General features: G+C 44.8%; 1 protein-coding gene across 1 annotated transcript in view; it reads right to left on the bottom strand.

Annotated features, from left to right (window-relative positions):
* Positions 1-9,492, bottom strand: part of LOC143941261 (uncharacterized) — a 157,411-nt gene extending 147,919 nt beyond the window's left edge. Inside the window, exon 1 of the mRNA XM_077463299.1 lies at positions 5,614-9,492. Within this exon, the coding sequence (XP_077319425.1) occupies positions 5,614-9,468 (3,855 nt within the window). The 5' untranslated portion in view covers positions 9,469-9,492. The remainder of the gene's footprint in view (positions 1-5,613) is intronic.
* Positions 9,493-19,167: the final 9,675 nt, after the last annotated feature.

Raw genomic sequence — 19,167 nt, 5'->3', positions numbered from 1 at the left:
AGGTTTCTCCCATGACTCAATGGGAAGCGCATAAGTGCGTCATAAGAGGTCATTTTCTTTCCATACCGGCCAAAAAAAAGAGAGAACACCAAACCCTAGTGCGGGAACTCTCTGACAGGATCGTTAAGCTGGAAGCACAACATAAATGCTCACTGGCGATCCAAACAGAGAAAGAATTATCTAACATGTGCGCAATTCTGCTAGGATTAATTATTTAAACGAGCACGGCGCCCCCAGGTGCTGATACAGAAACTGTATTACGATCGGGGCAACAAGCCAGGCAGGCTTTTGGCCAAAGCCAAGCAAAAAAGTACACTTGCTTCCACAGAACACCAGGCGAGAAATACGAAGGGGGGGGGATTCACTCCAAAAATGAGGACATTGCTTATCAGTTCCAATGCTTCTACAGCAACCTATACAATCTTAAATCTAGTGACCCAGTCCACAGGCAAATTAATCTGATACATAGACATATGCATTCGTTTTCGTCCAAATGCATTTTCGTCCGAATTTCGGGTATTTTCGTTATCGTTTTAACAAACGATAGCGAACGTGCAGAGTCTGAAAACCAAAAGATCAGACATAAACAAATGCTTTATTTATGTTTTTGTTGCAACAGTTCGATATAGACAGGAGATTCGACATGACGCTGACAATAGCAATCTGTGTTGAATGTGCCTAACTGCCTTAGAACATTCGACAGACACCATAAGCCTTTAATGACAGATTCAACCTAAATTATTTAGGATTTTCAGACAAATTCATTTTTTAACAAAACAAAATAAATAAAAACGAATTTTGGGAATAACTAAATAAATTTATTTTTCGTACAAAAATGAAATTCCGAAACAAAATATTTCAGTGTGCACAAGTCTAATGATACATGATTTCTTGAATCAATACAGTCCACGTGCATTATATAGTCCCATTATCCTTGGAGGAGTGGGAAATGGCACTGAAGGCCATGAAACCAGGCAAATGCCCTGGCCCGGATGGATTCCCGACATTATATACTACAAAAGCTTTGCAGATCTTCTGGCCCCAAGACTCCTTAAGGCCTTTAATGCCCAATCCACTACTCCCTGCTCCTCGGTTAACTTATTTATAAGCCTATATTTCAGTGATCCCTAAGGGCAATAAAGATCCCACAGATGTGGCCCATTACCGGCAGATATCCCTTTTGAACACAGACATCAAATTGTTTGCTAAGATTCTGGCTTTGTCCCTGGCAGAGAAGCCAGGGATAATACCATCAAAGCACTGAACCTACATCACTGGCTTACCTATACCCATCGGGAAGGGTTCTTTCTGGCAATGGATGCGGAGAAGGCATTCAACCGAGTGGCATGGGACTATATGGGCGCTGTCTTGGAAGCTCTGGGGATTGGGCAACCAGGCAAGGATGCCCTCTTTCTCTCTTACTCCCTCTACATCCTCACATTGGAGCCCCTCTTAAGTTGCATCCGGGCCAACCCTGATATAAAAGGCATTGAGGTTAACAATCAAGAATTTAAAATTGTTGCATTTGCAGATGATATACTGCTCTTTCTTCCCTACTAAAGTCGCTCCCAAATCTTTTGTCAGTTCTAGAACAGTTTAAATCTCTGTCTAATTTGAAAATAAACGACGCAAAATTGTTCTGAAAGTCTCATTACCGACAAAATTAGCAATGCACTGTAAAGAGACCTTCCCTTTTAAATGGAAAGCAGATGCCGTTACCTATCTAGGTATACAGTTAGATTGGCAGACCTCTATGAAGGCAATTTCCTATCAAAACTGAAATCCATACAGCTGGATCTCTAATGTTGGGATGTTGAGCTCAGTCCCCTAGCTCCCTAAAAGGCATGTTCAGCCTTACCTCCACTCTCATCCTCTTATTGAGGCTACCCTCCACGTCTTCAACAGAGTGCATGCAGTTAATGCGCTCTCTGCCAGGATATGCCTGATCACCCTGGTCAGAGGTAACCCAGACTTCCCACCAGGCTTAGAAAAGTCTTTTCTGAAAGCGGAATGGCCATATGTGGAGATGCAGGCAAAACACTTTTTCCGCAGAGATAGATTTATACGTTACAGGGAACTAGCTCAAATGTCCAAAATGGGTGAATTCCCCTTGTGGTCTTATATGCAATTAAAACACTTTCTTGACAATACAGCTAATAGAGCTGGATACACTAAGGCTCTTATGGTCTTTGAATCACTCTGTTCTAGGTTGGAGCCCCAGAGTCATGTGATCTCTGCACTATATGCCTCGTTGCAGGAGAAGCCCTATGATATTCACTGAGCAAGCATTCTGGGACTCCGCTCTACACACAGAAATAGACGAGGATAGCTGGGACTGCATTCACCTGTAGGTACATAAGGGCTCCCTTAATGTCAATACCTAGGAAAACGGTTATAAGCTTAAGACTCTGTAGTACAAAACACTGGATCTGCTTCACAAATTTGCCCCAGCAGTCTTAGATTGTTGTTGGAGATGTGACAAGGAGACACTTTTCTTCACATTTGGTGGACATGCCCATGGATCCAGCCCTATTGGTGTAAGGTGCATGACACAATGACTGTGATCTCTCCACTCCCGCTAGAATTTTTGCCAGCACAGTACCTACTTTACTTCTCAAATGTACACAAAAAAGGTACTATAAATCGGTAGCCATGCACATGATTAATGCCGCTAGACTTTGTATACCAGTACATTGGCAATCTGTAGCCCCCCCCCCCCCCTTCAATGAAGGAATGGGTCTCTCGCATTAACAGCATAGCAGAGATGGAGGAACTGATCTACACCACTCAGGACAAAATATCTAACTTCTCTAATATTTGGGAACCATGGACGAAAATTTCTAAATTCTCAATCATGTCAGGATTTGATGCAGGTTGATGTCTAAACTAGTCTTCTGGTGTAAAAACTTACCAGATGTTGACATCAGGGGCTGTTTTGGGCACATACACGCCGGAATCAGATGGATAGGGTAGCTGGTGATTTTCCTACCTCCTCTCTTTTATTTAGAGAGAGTCCTTTCCCTTCGCCCCCTCCCTCCCCCTTTTTTTTCTCTCTTTCTTTTCTTTCATCACTCGTTCTTCTTCCCTTTCTGTGTCCAATCTCCCCTCTTCTCCCCTTTTCTTTCTTACTACTTTTGTTTAGTGATATAGGGCAGGGAGGCTGAGAGTGGGCCGAAATGGTTTGCTCATTCTCTCATACCATGTTGAACCTGTCATTCAAACTGGGTGTACTTACTTTTACAGTTTCAGCCTCTACAGATTGAGGTATCTACAGATATATTGATTCTCTTCGCTAGCTTTGTAGGTTACCCATAAGGACCATTGTTTACAGACTAGGCCTTTATTATACAGTCTCCTTACTTTAAGGTAGTGTCAAATAGCTATAACTGTTTGTTTGTTTTATATGCATATTGTTTTAAATGTACTTGGTACTTTTTCTTTTTGTACTCTTTGTCAAATTTATTTAAAAAATTTAAGGGTCCCAACATTGAACCTTGGGGTATGTGACGAACGCTGGTGTCAGATCCCTGCCCTCCTCGCTAACTGGCGACAAAGGACCGGCCAACCTAACACCACGCTGTCACTTACGTAACAATGCCACACTCAGCTGCACCCAGCACAAAGATTTTCCAGCTTGCGGGACCACAATCTAGGTGCAGGCAGCCTGAGAGCGATTGTCACTGGGCTAATTACACAATTAACCCTTTAACTGCCACCACCCCCGTTTAAAAGACAGAGCCGGGGGGACTCGTAATTTAAGCAATACCAATTATAAGTTTAGAATAAGCGCCTGCAACACACACTGCCACCACTGACAGGTCTGCTCAGTGCCTTACTCTACCGCAGTAGCGCCCTTTTAAGAGACAGGTTCGTTTATAGTTTGCATCAAGAGCTTTAAAGACAAGGTTAACACTTTTCAACATAAGGATTTATTATGAAAAGGTCAAGGTTGGTGCGAATAAAACATTTACAGAAAAAGGATGTTTCAAAAAATAAAGACAATATACAGCCACAAAGAAATAAGGTAGAATTGAGAAGGAAGAATACTTGCAATTAATGTCCGAGAGTTGATCAGAGTTCAATCGATGAGCAAAGGTAATCGGTTCTCAACTTGGCAGATGTTCCTGCTTGGATGGTAAAAGGAGAACTGCCTATTGCCTTGGCCTCTCCTCTTTTCTGTCAAATCAAAGGGGGTGTTGACAGCGACCAGTGACCAATCGTCTGGTCATCTTGTTTAGGGGTTGGTTGCTGGGAGGTGTCTACACTCATGACCCTGTCCCAGGTACACTTATGATACATATTCATCTCTCTGCCTCTCTATTGTTTATAGACTGCAGATATCCATTTTAGTGATCAGCATGATATTTGCTTCAAAACAAGTCCACACATGACAGGTTTCCCATTTCAGGGTTACCTAGAAGCAGTAAGGGGTCCCAGTGGCTTCCCATATGACCTGACATAGGGGTGTTTGGACTTGAAATGTTAGAAATTATCCGAGGAAACCAAATATATCCATATTATGGCTGTGCTATGAGGGCTTTGAAAGTTATAAAAAATGTTAAAGTTTTCAACACTTTACTAATCTGTTTGCACGCTATCTGTTTGGAAGTATTTACGACGGGTATCTGTTGGTTGTCTGCATGGAGAAAGTGACAGTTTTACGACAGGCCGGAATATCTGCCAGGCAACTTGAGCCTTGTTTTCTCTGCTAAGATAACCTTTCTTCCCTTTGAAGATTTTAAGAGCTTTTGGAATTCCTAAGACAAGGGAGGGGGGAGTTTAGATTATTCTGTAAGTTTATTCTAAGGTCAGCCAAACTGTCATGGCTGCTTTCCACACAAAATGGCAACTAGTTACAATATATCCTGGCTCAGACGTGATATCGTTACACCTCCCTCCTTAGGTGGTTGCATGGGAGGGAACTACAATTTCCCTCCTGACGCAACCGACTCTTGCAGGCTCGGCTTGTCGCGACAGCCCATCAGCATTGCCATGGGTGCTGCCTTTCTTATGCTGGATGGTGAAATCGTATTGCTGAAGAATTAAGCTCCACCGAAGTAGTTTGCCATTCTCCCCAGCCACACGATTTAGCCAGCTCAAGGGATTGTGATCTGTGATCACAGTGAAGTGCCGTCCATAAAGGTACGTTTGTAACTTCTGGAGAGCCCACACGATCGCAAGACACTCCTTTTCAATCGTGGCGTATGCTACTTCCCTGGGAAGCAGCTTTCGGCTCAGGTAGAGGATGGGATGCTCCTCTCCGGCATCATCCACCTGGCTCAGGACTGCACCCAATCCATAGGCAGAGGCATCAGTCTGCACTAGGAAACGGCGGGTGAAGTCTGGAGCCTGTAGCACAGGAGCACGGGCCAGCGCCTCCTTCAAGGCCTGAAATGCCTGCTCACATTCTGGTGTCCAAGACACCACCTTGGGCAGTTTCTTTTTGGTTAGGTCAGTCAGAGGTTTAGCCAGGCTACTATAGTTACATACAAACTTCCTATAGTAGCCAGCGGTCCCCAAGAAAGACATAACCTGCTTTTTGGTTTGGGGGGTAGGCCATGCCAGGATGGCATCAACCTTCCCGGTCTCGGGTTTCAGGGTGCCCCCTCCTACCCGGTGTCCCAAGTACTGCACATTGGTCATGGCAATCTGACACTTACTGGGTTTGACGGTCAGATTGGCAGCTGTCAGTTGGTCCAGGACCTGTGACAGGTGCACCAGGTGTTCTTCCCAGGTAGGGCTGAACACGGCGATGTCATCCAGGTAGGCTACTGCAAAGGTTTCCAGCCCCTCCAGTAAGTCATTCATGACTCTCTGGAAGGTAGCTGGGGCGTTCTTCATCCCAAACGGCATGACGGTAAATTCGAACAAGCCGAATGGGGTGATAAAAGCCGACTTTTCTCGAGCCTCAGGGGCCAAAGGAATTTGCCAGTACCCCCTGCTCAGATCCATGATTGTGATATAGTGTGCAGCCGCCAGCCTATCTAACAGCTCATCAATCCGGGGCATGGGGTAGGCATCTGCAGTGGTGATGGCATTCAGTTTCCGGTAGTCCACACAGAACCTGGTCGTCTGGTCCTTTTTGGGGACCAAGACTACTGGGGACGCCCAGGCACTGTGGGACTTCTGAATCACCCCCAGCTGTAGCATTTCCTCCACCTCCCTTTTCATGTCAGCCAGCACCTCCAGGGAGACGCGATAGGATGACTGTTTAATGGGAGGATGTACCCCAGTGTCCACCTGGTGGACAGCGAGATGCGTCCTCCCAGGTTTTCCCGTAAACCTGCTACCATGCACTGCAAGCACTTGCTTCAGTCCAGGTACCTGGTTGGGGGTAAGATTGGAGTTTATCAGGAGTTCTGAGTCTACCTCCCTGGTGTCAGCTAGCAGGTCTAGAAGTGGATCAGCCTCCTCAGGCTCTGGCCTGCTGCAGACGGGCATGACATAGGCCGTGCGTTCATGATGGGCTTTGATCATGTTCACATGAATGGCCTTCTGCCGTCTACTCCCTTCTCCCAACCTGACCAAGTAGGTGACATCATTCAGACGCTGGGTGATGGTGTACGGGCCTTCCCATGCTGCTTGGAGTTTGTTCTGCCGCAGGGGAAGCAGAACATACACCTTCTGACCAATGTCATAGGTCCGCTCCCTAGCATTACGGTCATACCACTCTTTCTGCCTGGTCTGGGCCTGGGTCATATTTTCCCGCACAATTTCCACCAGCGTCTCCATTTTATCCCTGAATTTTAGGACGTAATCCACAACAGAGACCTCTGGGTCGGCAATCTTGCCCTCCCAGGTCTCACGGATTAGGTCCAGGGGCCCTCTTACCCTCCTTCCATACAGAAGTTCAAATGGCGAAAAGCCTGTGGACTCCTGAGGCACCTCTCTGTAAGCAAACAGCAGATGAGGCAGATACCGTTCCCAGTCCTTGCCCTGGGAGTGCACAAAGGTTAGCAACATTTGTTTCAAGGTGCCATTGAAGCGCTCGCACAAGCCGTTTGTTTGTGGGTGATAAGGACTGGCCATGATATGCGTCATCTGTATTTGCTGACAGAGAGCTTGCATCAAGTCAGACACAAACTGAGGGCCTTGATCGCTAATGAGCTCGGCTGGGAATCCCACTCTTGTGAAGATTCCCAGGAGAGCATCAGCGACCTTGTCTGTCCGGAGGCAGGAGAGAGCCACCGCCTCTGGATAACGTGTGGCATAGTCGACAACTGTAAGGATATAACGTTTGCCTGAACTGCTAGGGATGGCCAAAGGCCCAACGATATCCACTGCCACCCTCTTAAAAGGTTCATCAATCACAGGCAAAGGTTTTAGTGGAGCCTTGTGGACATCCCCTACCTTGCCAACTCGCTGGCAGGTAACCCAGGACCGACAGTAGTCAGCTATGTCAGCAAGCATCCTGGGCCAATAAAAGTTATGTACCAACCGCCCTCGGGTCTTAGTGATCCCCAAGTGCCCTGCGAGGGGAATCTCATGGGCTACTTTTAGCAGTGGTCCCCTAAATTGACTGGGTACCACCAGCTGTCTGTCACCTATGTCAGCCTCATTCCCCTCTGCAGGCAAATTTTCTCTATACAGTTTCCCTTTGTCCCAGTAGACCTTTTGTTTGTCATTCTCTGCAGGGGGGCGATCAGCTAGACTTCTGAGCTGTGCTAGTGTCTGGTCTGTCTGCAGTGCTGTTTCAAAGGCGGGACCACAACTCTCAGCCAGCAGTCCTGTGGCAAACGAGGACGGCTGCTGAGGCTCAACAGAGGTGGAGTCCACTGGGTCAGAACAGGGAGAGGGCCCCGAGACCTCCTCCTGCTGTTCTGCGATCAGTGCCTGCACCTCGGCTGCCTTTGCAGCACTGCGAGTGACCACCAAGACTGGCAATACATCATCATCATCATCATTATCGTCATCATTGTCATCATCATCATCATCATTGTCATCATCATCATCACATTTAACCTTTATCAGTTCAGCAACATTGGAACATACATCAGGTACCTTCACTAGCAAGGGGATCTCCTCTCCTGTCTCTGAAGGAGGACCTTGCACTTCAACTCCACCCTCCCCCTCCCTCTGTCCATCCACAGGTTGCCCAGATATTACCCCAACATCTGTAAACAGTACCTTGGTAGGTCCAGAAGGTTCCGTGGGAGCATCCTGGGTGCTCTTAGCAGGGGCATAGTAAGAAACAAGGGTACCTAAATCAGAACCCAACAACACAGCAGTGGGGATCTCCTCAGAGACACCCACCTCTCTCATCCCACTTCCGGCACCCCAATCCAGGAAAACATAGGCACGAGGTACATGGGAACAGGTTCCCCCAACTCCAGTCAGGGAAAGGTACTTCTCTGGGATGATGTCTGTTTCTTCTATCACCTCTGGTCTGACCAAAGTGACTTCGGCTCCAGTGTCACGAAAGCCTGTTACAGTTCGTTGGCCTACAATGACTGGCTGCAAGTTGGCATTGGTTCCTGGAGGTTTTCCACCGACGAGCAGCACAGCAGAAGGGTTGCTGGCCGGATGGCCAGGGATTGTCGTCTTCTTCTGCTCAGGGCACTGTGTCCGGAGATGTCCGCCTTTCCCACAGTTATAGCATTTGCGGTTGTCAGTCACAAAGGCTTTGGCTCCAGGAGCTGCAGGTTCCGGCCGCTGAGGAACTTGGTTGGTAGGTAGAGGAGGGGTTGCCAGGTGTGATTTCCCTCCTTTCCAGCCATTTGGAGGAGCCTTGCGATGGTCAGATACCCGAGAGTGGATATAGGTATCTGCCAGTTCTGCTGCTGCTTTGGCAGAGGTTGGCTTTCGCTCCAGCACAAACTGTCTGACGTCTGTAGGACAGATATGCAAAAGTTGATCTTCAATCATAAGATCTTCCAAGGACTCAAAAGAATCGGCTTTCAAGCCTTTAGTCCACTGCCGGAATGTGGTGCGTAAGCGACTTACCACATCCAGGTATGAGTCCCCAGGCCCCTTTTGCAAGGACCTAAAACGCTTCCGGTACACTTCCGGGGTTAGCTGAAACTTTTGGATGATTGCAGCCTTTAGGGCCTCATAATCACCTCCTTGCTCTTCTGACAGTTCTACATAAGCATCCAGGGCCTTGCCTCGTAGCCCTGGCGTCAGGTACCGGGCCCATTGTGCTGGGGGCAGATGGTACTGACGGCAAGTTTTTTCAAACGACAGTAGATACACGTCAATGTCACTGTCCTTTTCCATAACTGGAAATTTGGCTGCCGGGGTCACTGGCAGAGAGTCATCCCTGTGCTCTAGGGATCCGAGGTTCTGAACCTGTCGCTGCTGCTGGAGCCTAGCCATCTCCAGTTCGTGCCGACGATCAGCCTCTCTCTCAGACCGGCGTTCCGCAGCCTCTCTCTCAGCCCTGCGTTCCTCTCTCTCAGCCTGGCGCTCGAGAAACTGCAGGTACGCCACAGGATCCGTCTCCCTGAGGTGTTGTAGTGTTTCCTGCATTTGAGGACAGTCTATTCTGGTTCCAGGCAATCTGATGCTGGCCGGCTCTGGCGATGACTTGGAGGTAACAATCCGTGGTAGTCCAGTGTCAGTCTCTGCATGCCCATCTGGTGAGGCCGCCTCTGAACCACTGGGCTCTGGAGTAGCGGAAACCCTTTCTGGTCCAGTTTCCCCCAGGTTCTGGTCTGCACGGATATCAAACTCATGTAGGGCATGTATCAAGCCATCACGGTTTTTGCCACCGACATCAATTCCTCTTTCTGTGCACTCAGCAGTCAGTTCATTTTTGCTCATCTTTTTATATGCTGATACCCCAGACATGTTGCAAGCAGAAAAGATAGAACAGAAAGCAGAGATAGGAAGAAGGTGTAGAAAGGAGCTGTTGCTGTATATCTCTTTTTTAAAAAAAAAGTAAACAAAAAAAATAATGTGCACCAGCTTGTCTCTAAGGACTGTTTCCACAAAGGTTACAATCCTTCAGTGCAGAGCTAATTCCTAACAATGCACTGAATGCTCTTAATGCGAAACTATCCCGCTACGCTGCCAGCCAATATGTGACGAACGCTGGTGTCAGATCCCTGCCCTCCTCGCTAACTGGCGACAAAGGACCGGCCAACCTAACACCACGCTGTCACTTACGTAACAATGCCACACTCAGCTGCACCCAGCACAAAGATTTTCCAGCTTGCGGGACCACAATCTAGGTGCAGGCAACCTGAGAGCGATTGTCACTGGGCTAATTACACAATTAACCCTTTAACTGCCACCACCCCCGTTTAAAAGACAGAGCCGGGGGGACTCGTAATTTAAGCAATACCAATTATAAGTTTAGAATAAGCGCCTGCAACACACACTGCCACCACTGACAGGTCTGCTCAGTGCCTTACTCTACCGCAGTAGCGCCCTTTTAAGAGACAGGTTCGTTTATAGTTTGCATCAAGAGCTTTAAAGACAAGGTTAACACTTTTCAACATAAGGATTTATTATGAAAAGGTCAAGGTTGGTGCGAATAAAACATTTACAGAAAAAGGATGTTTCAAAAAATAAAGACAATATACAGCCACAAAGAAATAAGGTAGAATTGAGAAGGAAGAATACTTGCAATTAATGTCCGAGAGTTGATCAGAGTTCAATCGATGAGCAAAGGTAATCGGTTCTCAACTTGGCAGATGTTCCTGCTTGGATGGTAAAAGGAGAACTGCCTATTGCCTTGGCCTCTCCTCTTTTCTGTCAAATCAAAGGGGGTGTTGACAGCGACCAGTGACCAATCGTCTGGTCATCTTGTTTAGGGGTTGGTTGCTGGGAGGTGTCTACACTCATGACCCTGTCCCAGGTACACTTATGATACATATTCATCTCTCTGCCTCTCTATTGTTTATAGACTGCAGATATCCATTTTAGTGATCAGCATGATATTTGCTTCAAAACAAGTCCACACATGACAGGTTTCCCATTTCAGGGTTACCTAGAAGCAGTAAGGGGTCCCAGTGGCTTCCCATATGACCTGACATAGGGGTGTTTGGACTTGAAATGTTAGAAATTATCCGAGGAAACCAAATATATCCATATTATGGCTGTGCTATGAGGGCTTTGAAAGTTATAAAAAATGTTAAAGTTTTCAACACTTTACTAATCTGTTTGCACGCTATCTGTTTGGAAGTATTTACGACGGGTATCTGTTGGTTGTCTGCATGGAGAAAGTGACAGTTTTACGACAGGCCGGAATATCTGCCAGGCAACTTGAGCCTTGTTTTCTCTGCTAAGATAACCTTTCTTCCCTTTGAAGATTTTAAGAGCTTTTGGAATTCCTAAGACAAGGGAGGGGGGAGTTTAGATTATTCTGTAAGTTTATTCTAAGGTCAGCCAAACTGTCATGGCTGCTTTCCACACAAAATGGCAACTAGTTACAATATATCCTGGCTCAGACGTGATATCGTTACAGGGTACACCACTGATAACCTTAGACCATTCAGAGTAAGAATATTAACCACTACTCTGTCTTTTAGCCAGTTTTATATCCATTTCCAATCTGATCTTTCCAAGCCTGTAGACTTTACCTTACACATTAGCTGTAATTAAGCCATTATTTTAACGCAATGTACCTTTATCACAGCACGTGGTTTGTAAAATTTTGGCTCAACTGCAACTACCTCCTATGGTTGGCTTTTCTGTGGGTGGGTAGTACATGGCCATTTGCCTACCTGCTATGTGCATTTTTTGTGTGCCTTTAAAAATGAATTCATCAAGAAGGATTTATAAATGATTTATAAGATCTATCAACTACCTTTATGGGGAAAAAAAACAGGAAAAATCAATATGGATATCTTATTCTGACACATTCATTTTGTGTGTAAATTTTACCTTCAGTCAGCCTCATGTTATTATTATTATTTTTTTTTTTTTAGTTCACATCATAATAAGAAAAGAATAAAATATATGCAATTTCACTGTATGTTGCCTTTAAGAATAAGAGTTTTCTTTTAAACTTTTAAACTCAACAAAGTTTCTAGAATATAGAAGCATTTACAGATTCAGTTCTACTCAGTCACCGTAGAACAGATTAAAGGATTGCTTTCTTATTACTTAGCTTTACACAATAAGAACTAATAACATCTTCTTTTGTAACATTGGCACCCATAGGGAATGAAAGTCTGCACCTTAACCTACATAGAGCATAATAATGGCATCTGTGGTCTACGTGCAATTTAAAACATATTAACATCCATCACACATCTGTGTTATTATTATTCTATGTTATTGCTGAATTAGTTTGCTTTAACTACTAAAGAAAATCCTGCCCTAAAGACCTTCATTAAATCCTGGAGTCAACGATAAATCACAAGAGCTCAACTATTTTTAATCTAAACTTTTGAGTTTTTTGCCTTAATCAAACTTCTGTTGTCCATGACAAATTATTGACTATGACACTTTTCATTAGATATACCAAAGGAATTATGAAAAAATGATGGTCAACAATGGAAAAAATTCAAAGCAAGAACAGGTATAATAGCATAGGAGGATGCTGGATGCAAAAAGTCACAGTAACTACCTAGATCATGTCCTGAGGATTCTCATTTAACATACAGCATACAGATGTCTTTATTGTATCTTGAGAATCAGGCATTTATAAAGTAGCGGTAACTACCTGATAATGGACCCCTATTGTTGGAAAAAATGGGACATGTGCATCAAAATTGCAGAATGCACAATTACTGAAAGTAATAACAAGAAAGAGAACAGCAAGTACTGAGCCTTTCTGCTTAAAAGACTAAGGGAAAACAGCTGAATCTGTGATTTCTGGCTCAATTCTGAGATAACTGAAGCATAGGCACCCAGGTGACAGATGATCCATGATCCACACAGCAAGAAACCAAAGCAGATACTTTAAAGAAGAATTCCAGGGATTGATATGTTTTATGTAGTTACATTGGTCTAGCCTGAACCAATGTATATACCATACTCATGGGATTTCCCTGGAAGCTGGAAATCACTGTAGTAGGCACCGCTACTTCAGTGATCTTCACTAATTTCCATGTCCCTTGCCGCGCACCTGCTCTGCTGTATTGGAAGCCAACCACTTGGCCCGGGTGTCATTCAGAAAATGCTTTGTATTTTGATTGAATGCAAAGGATTCTGTAGTTAAACGAGGTGGAGAGCATGATATCACTGCTTGGCCTCTCGATCTTCTCTAGTCAGAGAACTCTTTGTGAAAATGCAAAGTTATCTCTGAATGCACCCATGCCCAGTGGGTGACCTCCTGTGATTCTGTCTGCTCCAGTTTTGATAAACGCTTGATGATTTCTCATTCATTTTCTACCCAGCAGTCAATTAAGGCTACCTTCAACCAATTTTCTTTTTTTTTTCTTCAATAGATGAGTTGAGAGATTTTCTGTCTGGTTTCCATTTTTGCCCGTGGCCCCATTGTAGAGATTGCCCCTTGCTTCCTGTCCCTTTAACACCCATGAAAGAAACCTTGGTCACCGGGGTAGGAAGATATTGCAAACATCAAAAACATTTTTAGAAGTTCTAATCCTTAATCTCTAAAAATTGGATTTTGCTTGTATCCCTTCAGGAGAGCGTTCCCATCACTTCCTGTCCAGACAGGAAGTTACATAGTTATAGAGTTACATAGTTAGTCTGGTTGAAAAAAAAGACACAAGTCCATCTAGTTCAACCAATAAAAAAAAAGGAGGGGGGGGGGGTCATACAATCCTATATACAGCATAGTATGATCCAATTTGCTTCAGCAGGTGAATAAAAATATTCCTGAGCCCCCTAGAGGCAATTGGATATTCAATGGATCAACTTTACCTATAAATGTTAGTATCCAATTAAATTATGTACAGTTAGGAAAGAATCCAGGCCATTTTTAAATCTACTGAGCGGGCCAGAACCAGGGAGTCTATTCCACTTTTTCACAGCTCTTACTGTGAAGAAACGTTTACACATTTGGAAATTAAATCTCTTTAACCACTTCAATACAGGGCACTTAAACACCTTCCTGCCCAGACTAATTTTGAGCTTTCAGCGCTGTCGCACTTTGAATGACAATTGCGCGGTCATGCTACACTGTACCCAAATTAAATTTTTATCATTTTTTTCCCACAAATAGAGCTTTCTTTTGGTGGTATTTGATCACCTCTACGGTTTTTATTTTTTGCGCTACAAATAAAAAAATACCGAAAATTTTGAAAAAAAAAATGTTTTTTTTTGTTTCAGTTTCAAAACTTTGTAAATAAGTATGTTTTCTCCTTCACTGATGGGCACTGATGGGGCTACACTGATGGGCACTGATAAGGTGGCACTGATGGGCACCAATGTGGCACCAATGAAGTGGCACTGATAGGCGGCACTGATGAGCGACACGGATGGGCGACACGGATGGGCGACACGGATGGGCGACACGGACGGACACTGATAGGTGGCACAAATTGGCACTGATAGCTGGCACGGATGGGCGGCACGGATGGGCATGGATAGGCGGCACAGGTGGGCATGGATAGGCGGCACAGGTGGGCATAGATAGGCGGCACAGGTGGGCATAGATAGGCGGCACATGTGGGCATGGATAGGCGGCACAGGTGGGCACTCATAGGCGGCACAGGTGGGCACTCAGGCGGCACAGGTGGGCACTCAGGCGGCACAGGTGGGCACTCATAGGCGGCACAGGTGGGCACTCATAGGCGGCATCGGTGTTATAGTAATGGATGCCAATCAGTGCCAAACAATAATGCATGCCAATCAGTGATGCCCATTGTGGCCACTGATTGGCATCCATTATGGGCACTGATTGGCACCCATTGTGCTGACTGGCACCCTGGTGGTCTAGGGAGGATTATGGATTTTTATTACCTTTTCCCTGGTGGTCTAGTGGTGTCCCTGGTGGTCCAGTGTGGGCATCCTCGGGGGGGCTGTGCTGATAATCGATCAGCACAGACCCCCCCTGTCAGAGGAGCAGCCGATCGGCTCTCCTCTACTCGCGTCTGACAGACGCGAGTGAGGGAAAGCCGATCACCGGCTCTTCCCATTTACACTGTGATCAGCCGTGATTGGACACGGCTGATCACATGGTAAAGAGTCTCCGTCGGAGACTCTTTACCGAGATCGTAGTTGCCGGGTGTCAGACTGACACCCCGCAACAACGATCGCCGCGATGCGCGCCCCCGGGGGCGCGCAGCGGCTCATTATCCTAATCACATCATATGACGTCCGGTTAGGATAATGAAACCACTTTGCCGCCGTCAATTTGTAATAGGGCGGGCGGCAAGTGGTTAAAGACCTTAACTCAACACCAAGTTCACTATATGGATCACTTATGTATTTGTACATGTTGATCATATCCCCCTTAATCTGTTCTTCTCAAGAGAGAATAAATTCAGTTCCTGTAATCTTTTCTCATAGCTGAGCTCCTCCATGCCTCTTATCAGTATGGTTGCCCTTCTCTGCACTTTCTCCAGTTTCCCAATATCCTTTTTGTGAACTGATACCCAAAACTGGTGATGTGTACAGGGGCAAAATGATATCTGTCTCTCTGGCGGAAGTGAGGGTATTTCTCCTCATAAGGGACACATACAGCAATAAAAACCTGACAGAGGCTCTAACTCTTCCCCACGCCATCCAAAACAAAATACAATTTTGTGGCTGTTGTTGGGCTTTTAGTGCTCTTTGCACTGTTGGGCATATAGGTAGACACTAGAGCGAAAACCTGTGATAATGTATTTGTAATATGATAATAAAACAAAGAGAAAGAACCAAATACCAATGCAAATATCCCAATAAAATACATGTATTACATTCAGACAAGCATTTCAATAATAACCAGAAGTATGCTGCAATTTCTTTTCCAGTGAGTTGCATTGTAAAAGTGTACAAACTGAGCCGTCGGTCCATGTTGAGTTCTTCGATAATTGTGTGACTATAAGAAGAGGAAATCGATCCTAAATACACAATAGTCATCTTGTGTAAACAGAAGCCATACACAGGTAGTAGAGTGTGTTGTGAAACAAGGGAAAGAGAATTAAAATAACATCTGGTAGTTAGAACGACCTAAGAATAAATAACAGACAGGAAAATAAAGTTGGGTACGTCCAGTAAATGACTGGTGGATGGAAGGGGGGTAGATAGCTTTCAACATGAATTGAATCAACATGCAGTGTTATATCATCGTATTTGCATTATTAAACAAGGAAATCCTATTTTATGAGGAATATTCATGGCTGCATTTTTTTATTTATTTTTTTGCAGGGAAAATCCCCAGTCTTTTTTTCAGGATTAGCTTCCTGAATCCAGAATTCCATCTAAAAAGATTTAGTCCTCATTCTGCATTGCATTCTTCATTCTTGTGGAATCTCCATAACAATTATAATATAAGGTATCCAAAATACAGCACAAAGCCGTGTCCTTGAAATGTCTAATAGAAACATGTAAAGCAGGGAAAACAAATGTAGAGGTCATTATATCAGAGACTTCAAGAAAAAAAAATAGGAAGGTTATTTGATACACAGTAGCTGTTCAAAAACAAAATAACAGCATGGAGGTGACTGATCTTTTAAAGAAAAAGGAATAAAAATTGTCGCCATCCCTACTTTTTGACCTTGTTCCCGTTGTCTTGTGCATTTTAACAACTGTTTTTATGCAGTTCGGCACACCAAAATACCAACTCCAAACAAAAACAATTTTATTTTGTTTACAGGAGGAAAAGGTTAAAGCGGTAGTAAACCACAGGTAATTATTAAAATAAAAATATCCCCTGCAAGGAAATGTCATAATATGCTAGTATGCATCCCATACTAGCACATTAAGTTAGAATGAAGCCCTCCAGCACCACAATGTCACTGCTGAGACAGCTGACATCTTTCCCTGGTCTTCCTTCTGGGTTAGCAGCCTCCAGCCACATAAGTGGCCAGGGGAGCGATGACATCGATCCCGTGCATGCTCGCAGGAGCCACAGTTTCCAGCATGTGCTCTGAAGATCCAGCACTGAAAGCCGGACCATCACAGCACATATGTTGGTGATGTCATCAGCTGCATGCACTCTGAATATTTCAAGTTTAGGAGATATTCACAGTACCTACAGGTAAACCTTATTATAGGCTTGTATGTGTAGGTACAAGTAGTAGTACAGAGTTTATAACCACTTTAAGCCAATCATAAATGGATCTTTTTTTTTTTTGAGCAGCCAGGAGATTTACCCCAAAAAAAAAAATGAATCGGTTCTCCTATCCACACAAGTGAGATGGATGGAGGAACTCTACCTGCTGTGCTATTATACTATGACAATGTTGACTCCACAGTCAGAATACACTGATCAGCGCTGCAGCCGATGGGCTGCAGACACTGATAAAATGAAAGATTCCAAACATCCTGTTTGACAAAAGGCTTTCGTTAGGTTGACTTCTGTTCAGCGGGAACAGCCATAGATGGATCAAAGAGCATCCAGTCCCTTCTGAACCAGCTGAATCTCAGCTTTAGAGCCTTTGCCAGGGTTTCTTTGCTGTCTATGTCCCTTTTTGGAGAGATTTTCCCTCAGGCTAGGTTTACACTGGTGTCATGCAGGAACCACAGTGATTCCTGTTCCCGCATCGCATCCGAATTGCAGGCAGTTCACACTGCTCTCTGCAAACCACTGCGAGTGTCAATATAAAGTTAATGACACCCCCAAATCGATTTGCAGAATGCAGTGCGAACAGTGAAATCGAATAGAATCAGATTGCATAGGTCAGAACACCCATTGCGATTCAATTTCAGTGCAGACACAAAAATGGTCCTGCACCAATTCACATTGCACAGACACTGCATGCGATGTGCACAGCAATGCGTTGTGAATCACATCCAATGTCTGGCATCGCATAAGTGTAAACTCAGCCTGACTCATATTTGTCCTTATTTTCATCCCTCTGACTGATTGCTTGATGTTTCCAGAATAGGGGAAGGAAGAAGTTAATGACAACTGTGTAGGAAGTGACATAACAAAGCTCCGCTCTATGCATTTCGTCATCTTGACATCATGAATGAATGAATGGATAACTTGTATAGTGCTACATATGCAAACAAAATCGACTCAGGGCACTTTTGCTGCCAGTGTCCATCTGGGTTTTTAGAAGAGATGGGTCTTGAGCTTCTTCCTGAAGTCCAGATAGTTTTCCTCCGAACGGATGTCCGCGGGTAGAGCATTCCACAGCCTTGGTCCTTGTACTTCGAACCTTCGTAAACCTTTTAATTTGTAACGGGTCTTGGGGATTTGGAGGAGGTTCTGGATAGTTGACCGGATAGTGCGACCTGGGGTGTAGTGCTTTATTTTGTCACAGAGGTATTGCGGGGCTTTTCCTTGTATACATTTGTGAGTGAGGCAGAGGATCTTGAATGTAACTCGATCCTTCACAGCTTCCCATGGTTTTTTTCCATTTACCAGTCTGGCTGCTGTGTTCTGGATGGCTTGTAGATGTGAAATTTGATATTTTGGAAGTCCTAGGTAGAGGGAATTTGCGTAGTCGAGTAGGAAATTGAAGATTGTTCCTGCTACTGCTGCTGTATCTCCTTCCGGGATGAAGGGGATGAGTCTATGCAGTAGGTGAAGAAGGTAGTGGGATCCGCTGACTACTAATCCTATTTGTGCATTCATTGTCATGTTTGAGTCAAAGATAACTCAGAGGCTTTTGGCTTTAGTGCTGGGGGTGATGGGTTGTCCGAGGATAGTGAGTGGTGTGGACATCGTGCCAGGGTTTTTGTTTTGGTTTACGTGAAGGAAGAGGCGTTCTTTTTCGTCATCCAATCGTTGATCAATGAGAGACAGTTTTCCAGTGCCTGGTATTGGTCTTTTTTGTTGGTGATGCTTAGGTAGAGTTGGATGTCATCTGCGTAGGAGTGATAAAGTAGATCCTGGTTGCTGATGATTTTGAGGAGTGGGCGAAGATAGATGTTAAAGAGCATGGGCGACAGGGCTGATCCTTGAGGGACTCTGTATGTAATTTTTTGTGCTTCTGAAGTGAACGTTACTAGTTTCACTTTCTGAAATCAGTTTTGTAGAATGGATGCGAACCAGGGTAAGTCTGAGTCTGCAACTCCAGCTACTTCTGTGCGACGGGTGAGCAGGGTTTTGTGGTCTACTGTGTCAAACGCTGCACTGGGGCCCAGCAGCACCAGGAGACGCGATTCTCCTTCATCTGCTGCTTTGAGGGTGTCATCCAAGATTTTGAGGAG

The sequence above is a fragment of the Lithobates pipiens genome, unplaced genomic scaffold (genome assembly GCF_037356315.1).
Source record: "Lithobates pipiens isolate NorthernLeopardFrog02 unplaced genomic scaffold, aLitPip1_a1.2 Scaffold_3, whole genome shotgun sequence".
Lineage (NCBI taxonomy): Eukaryota > Metazoa > Chordata > Amphibia > Anura > Ranidae > Lithobates > Lithobates pipiens.
This window is presented reverse-complemented; position numbering and strand designations above follow the sequence as displayed.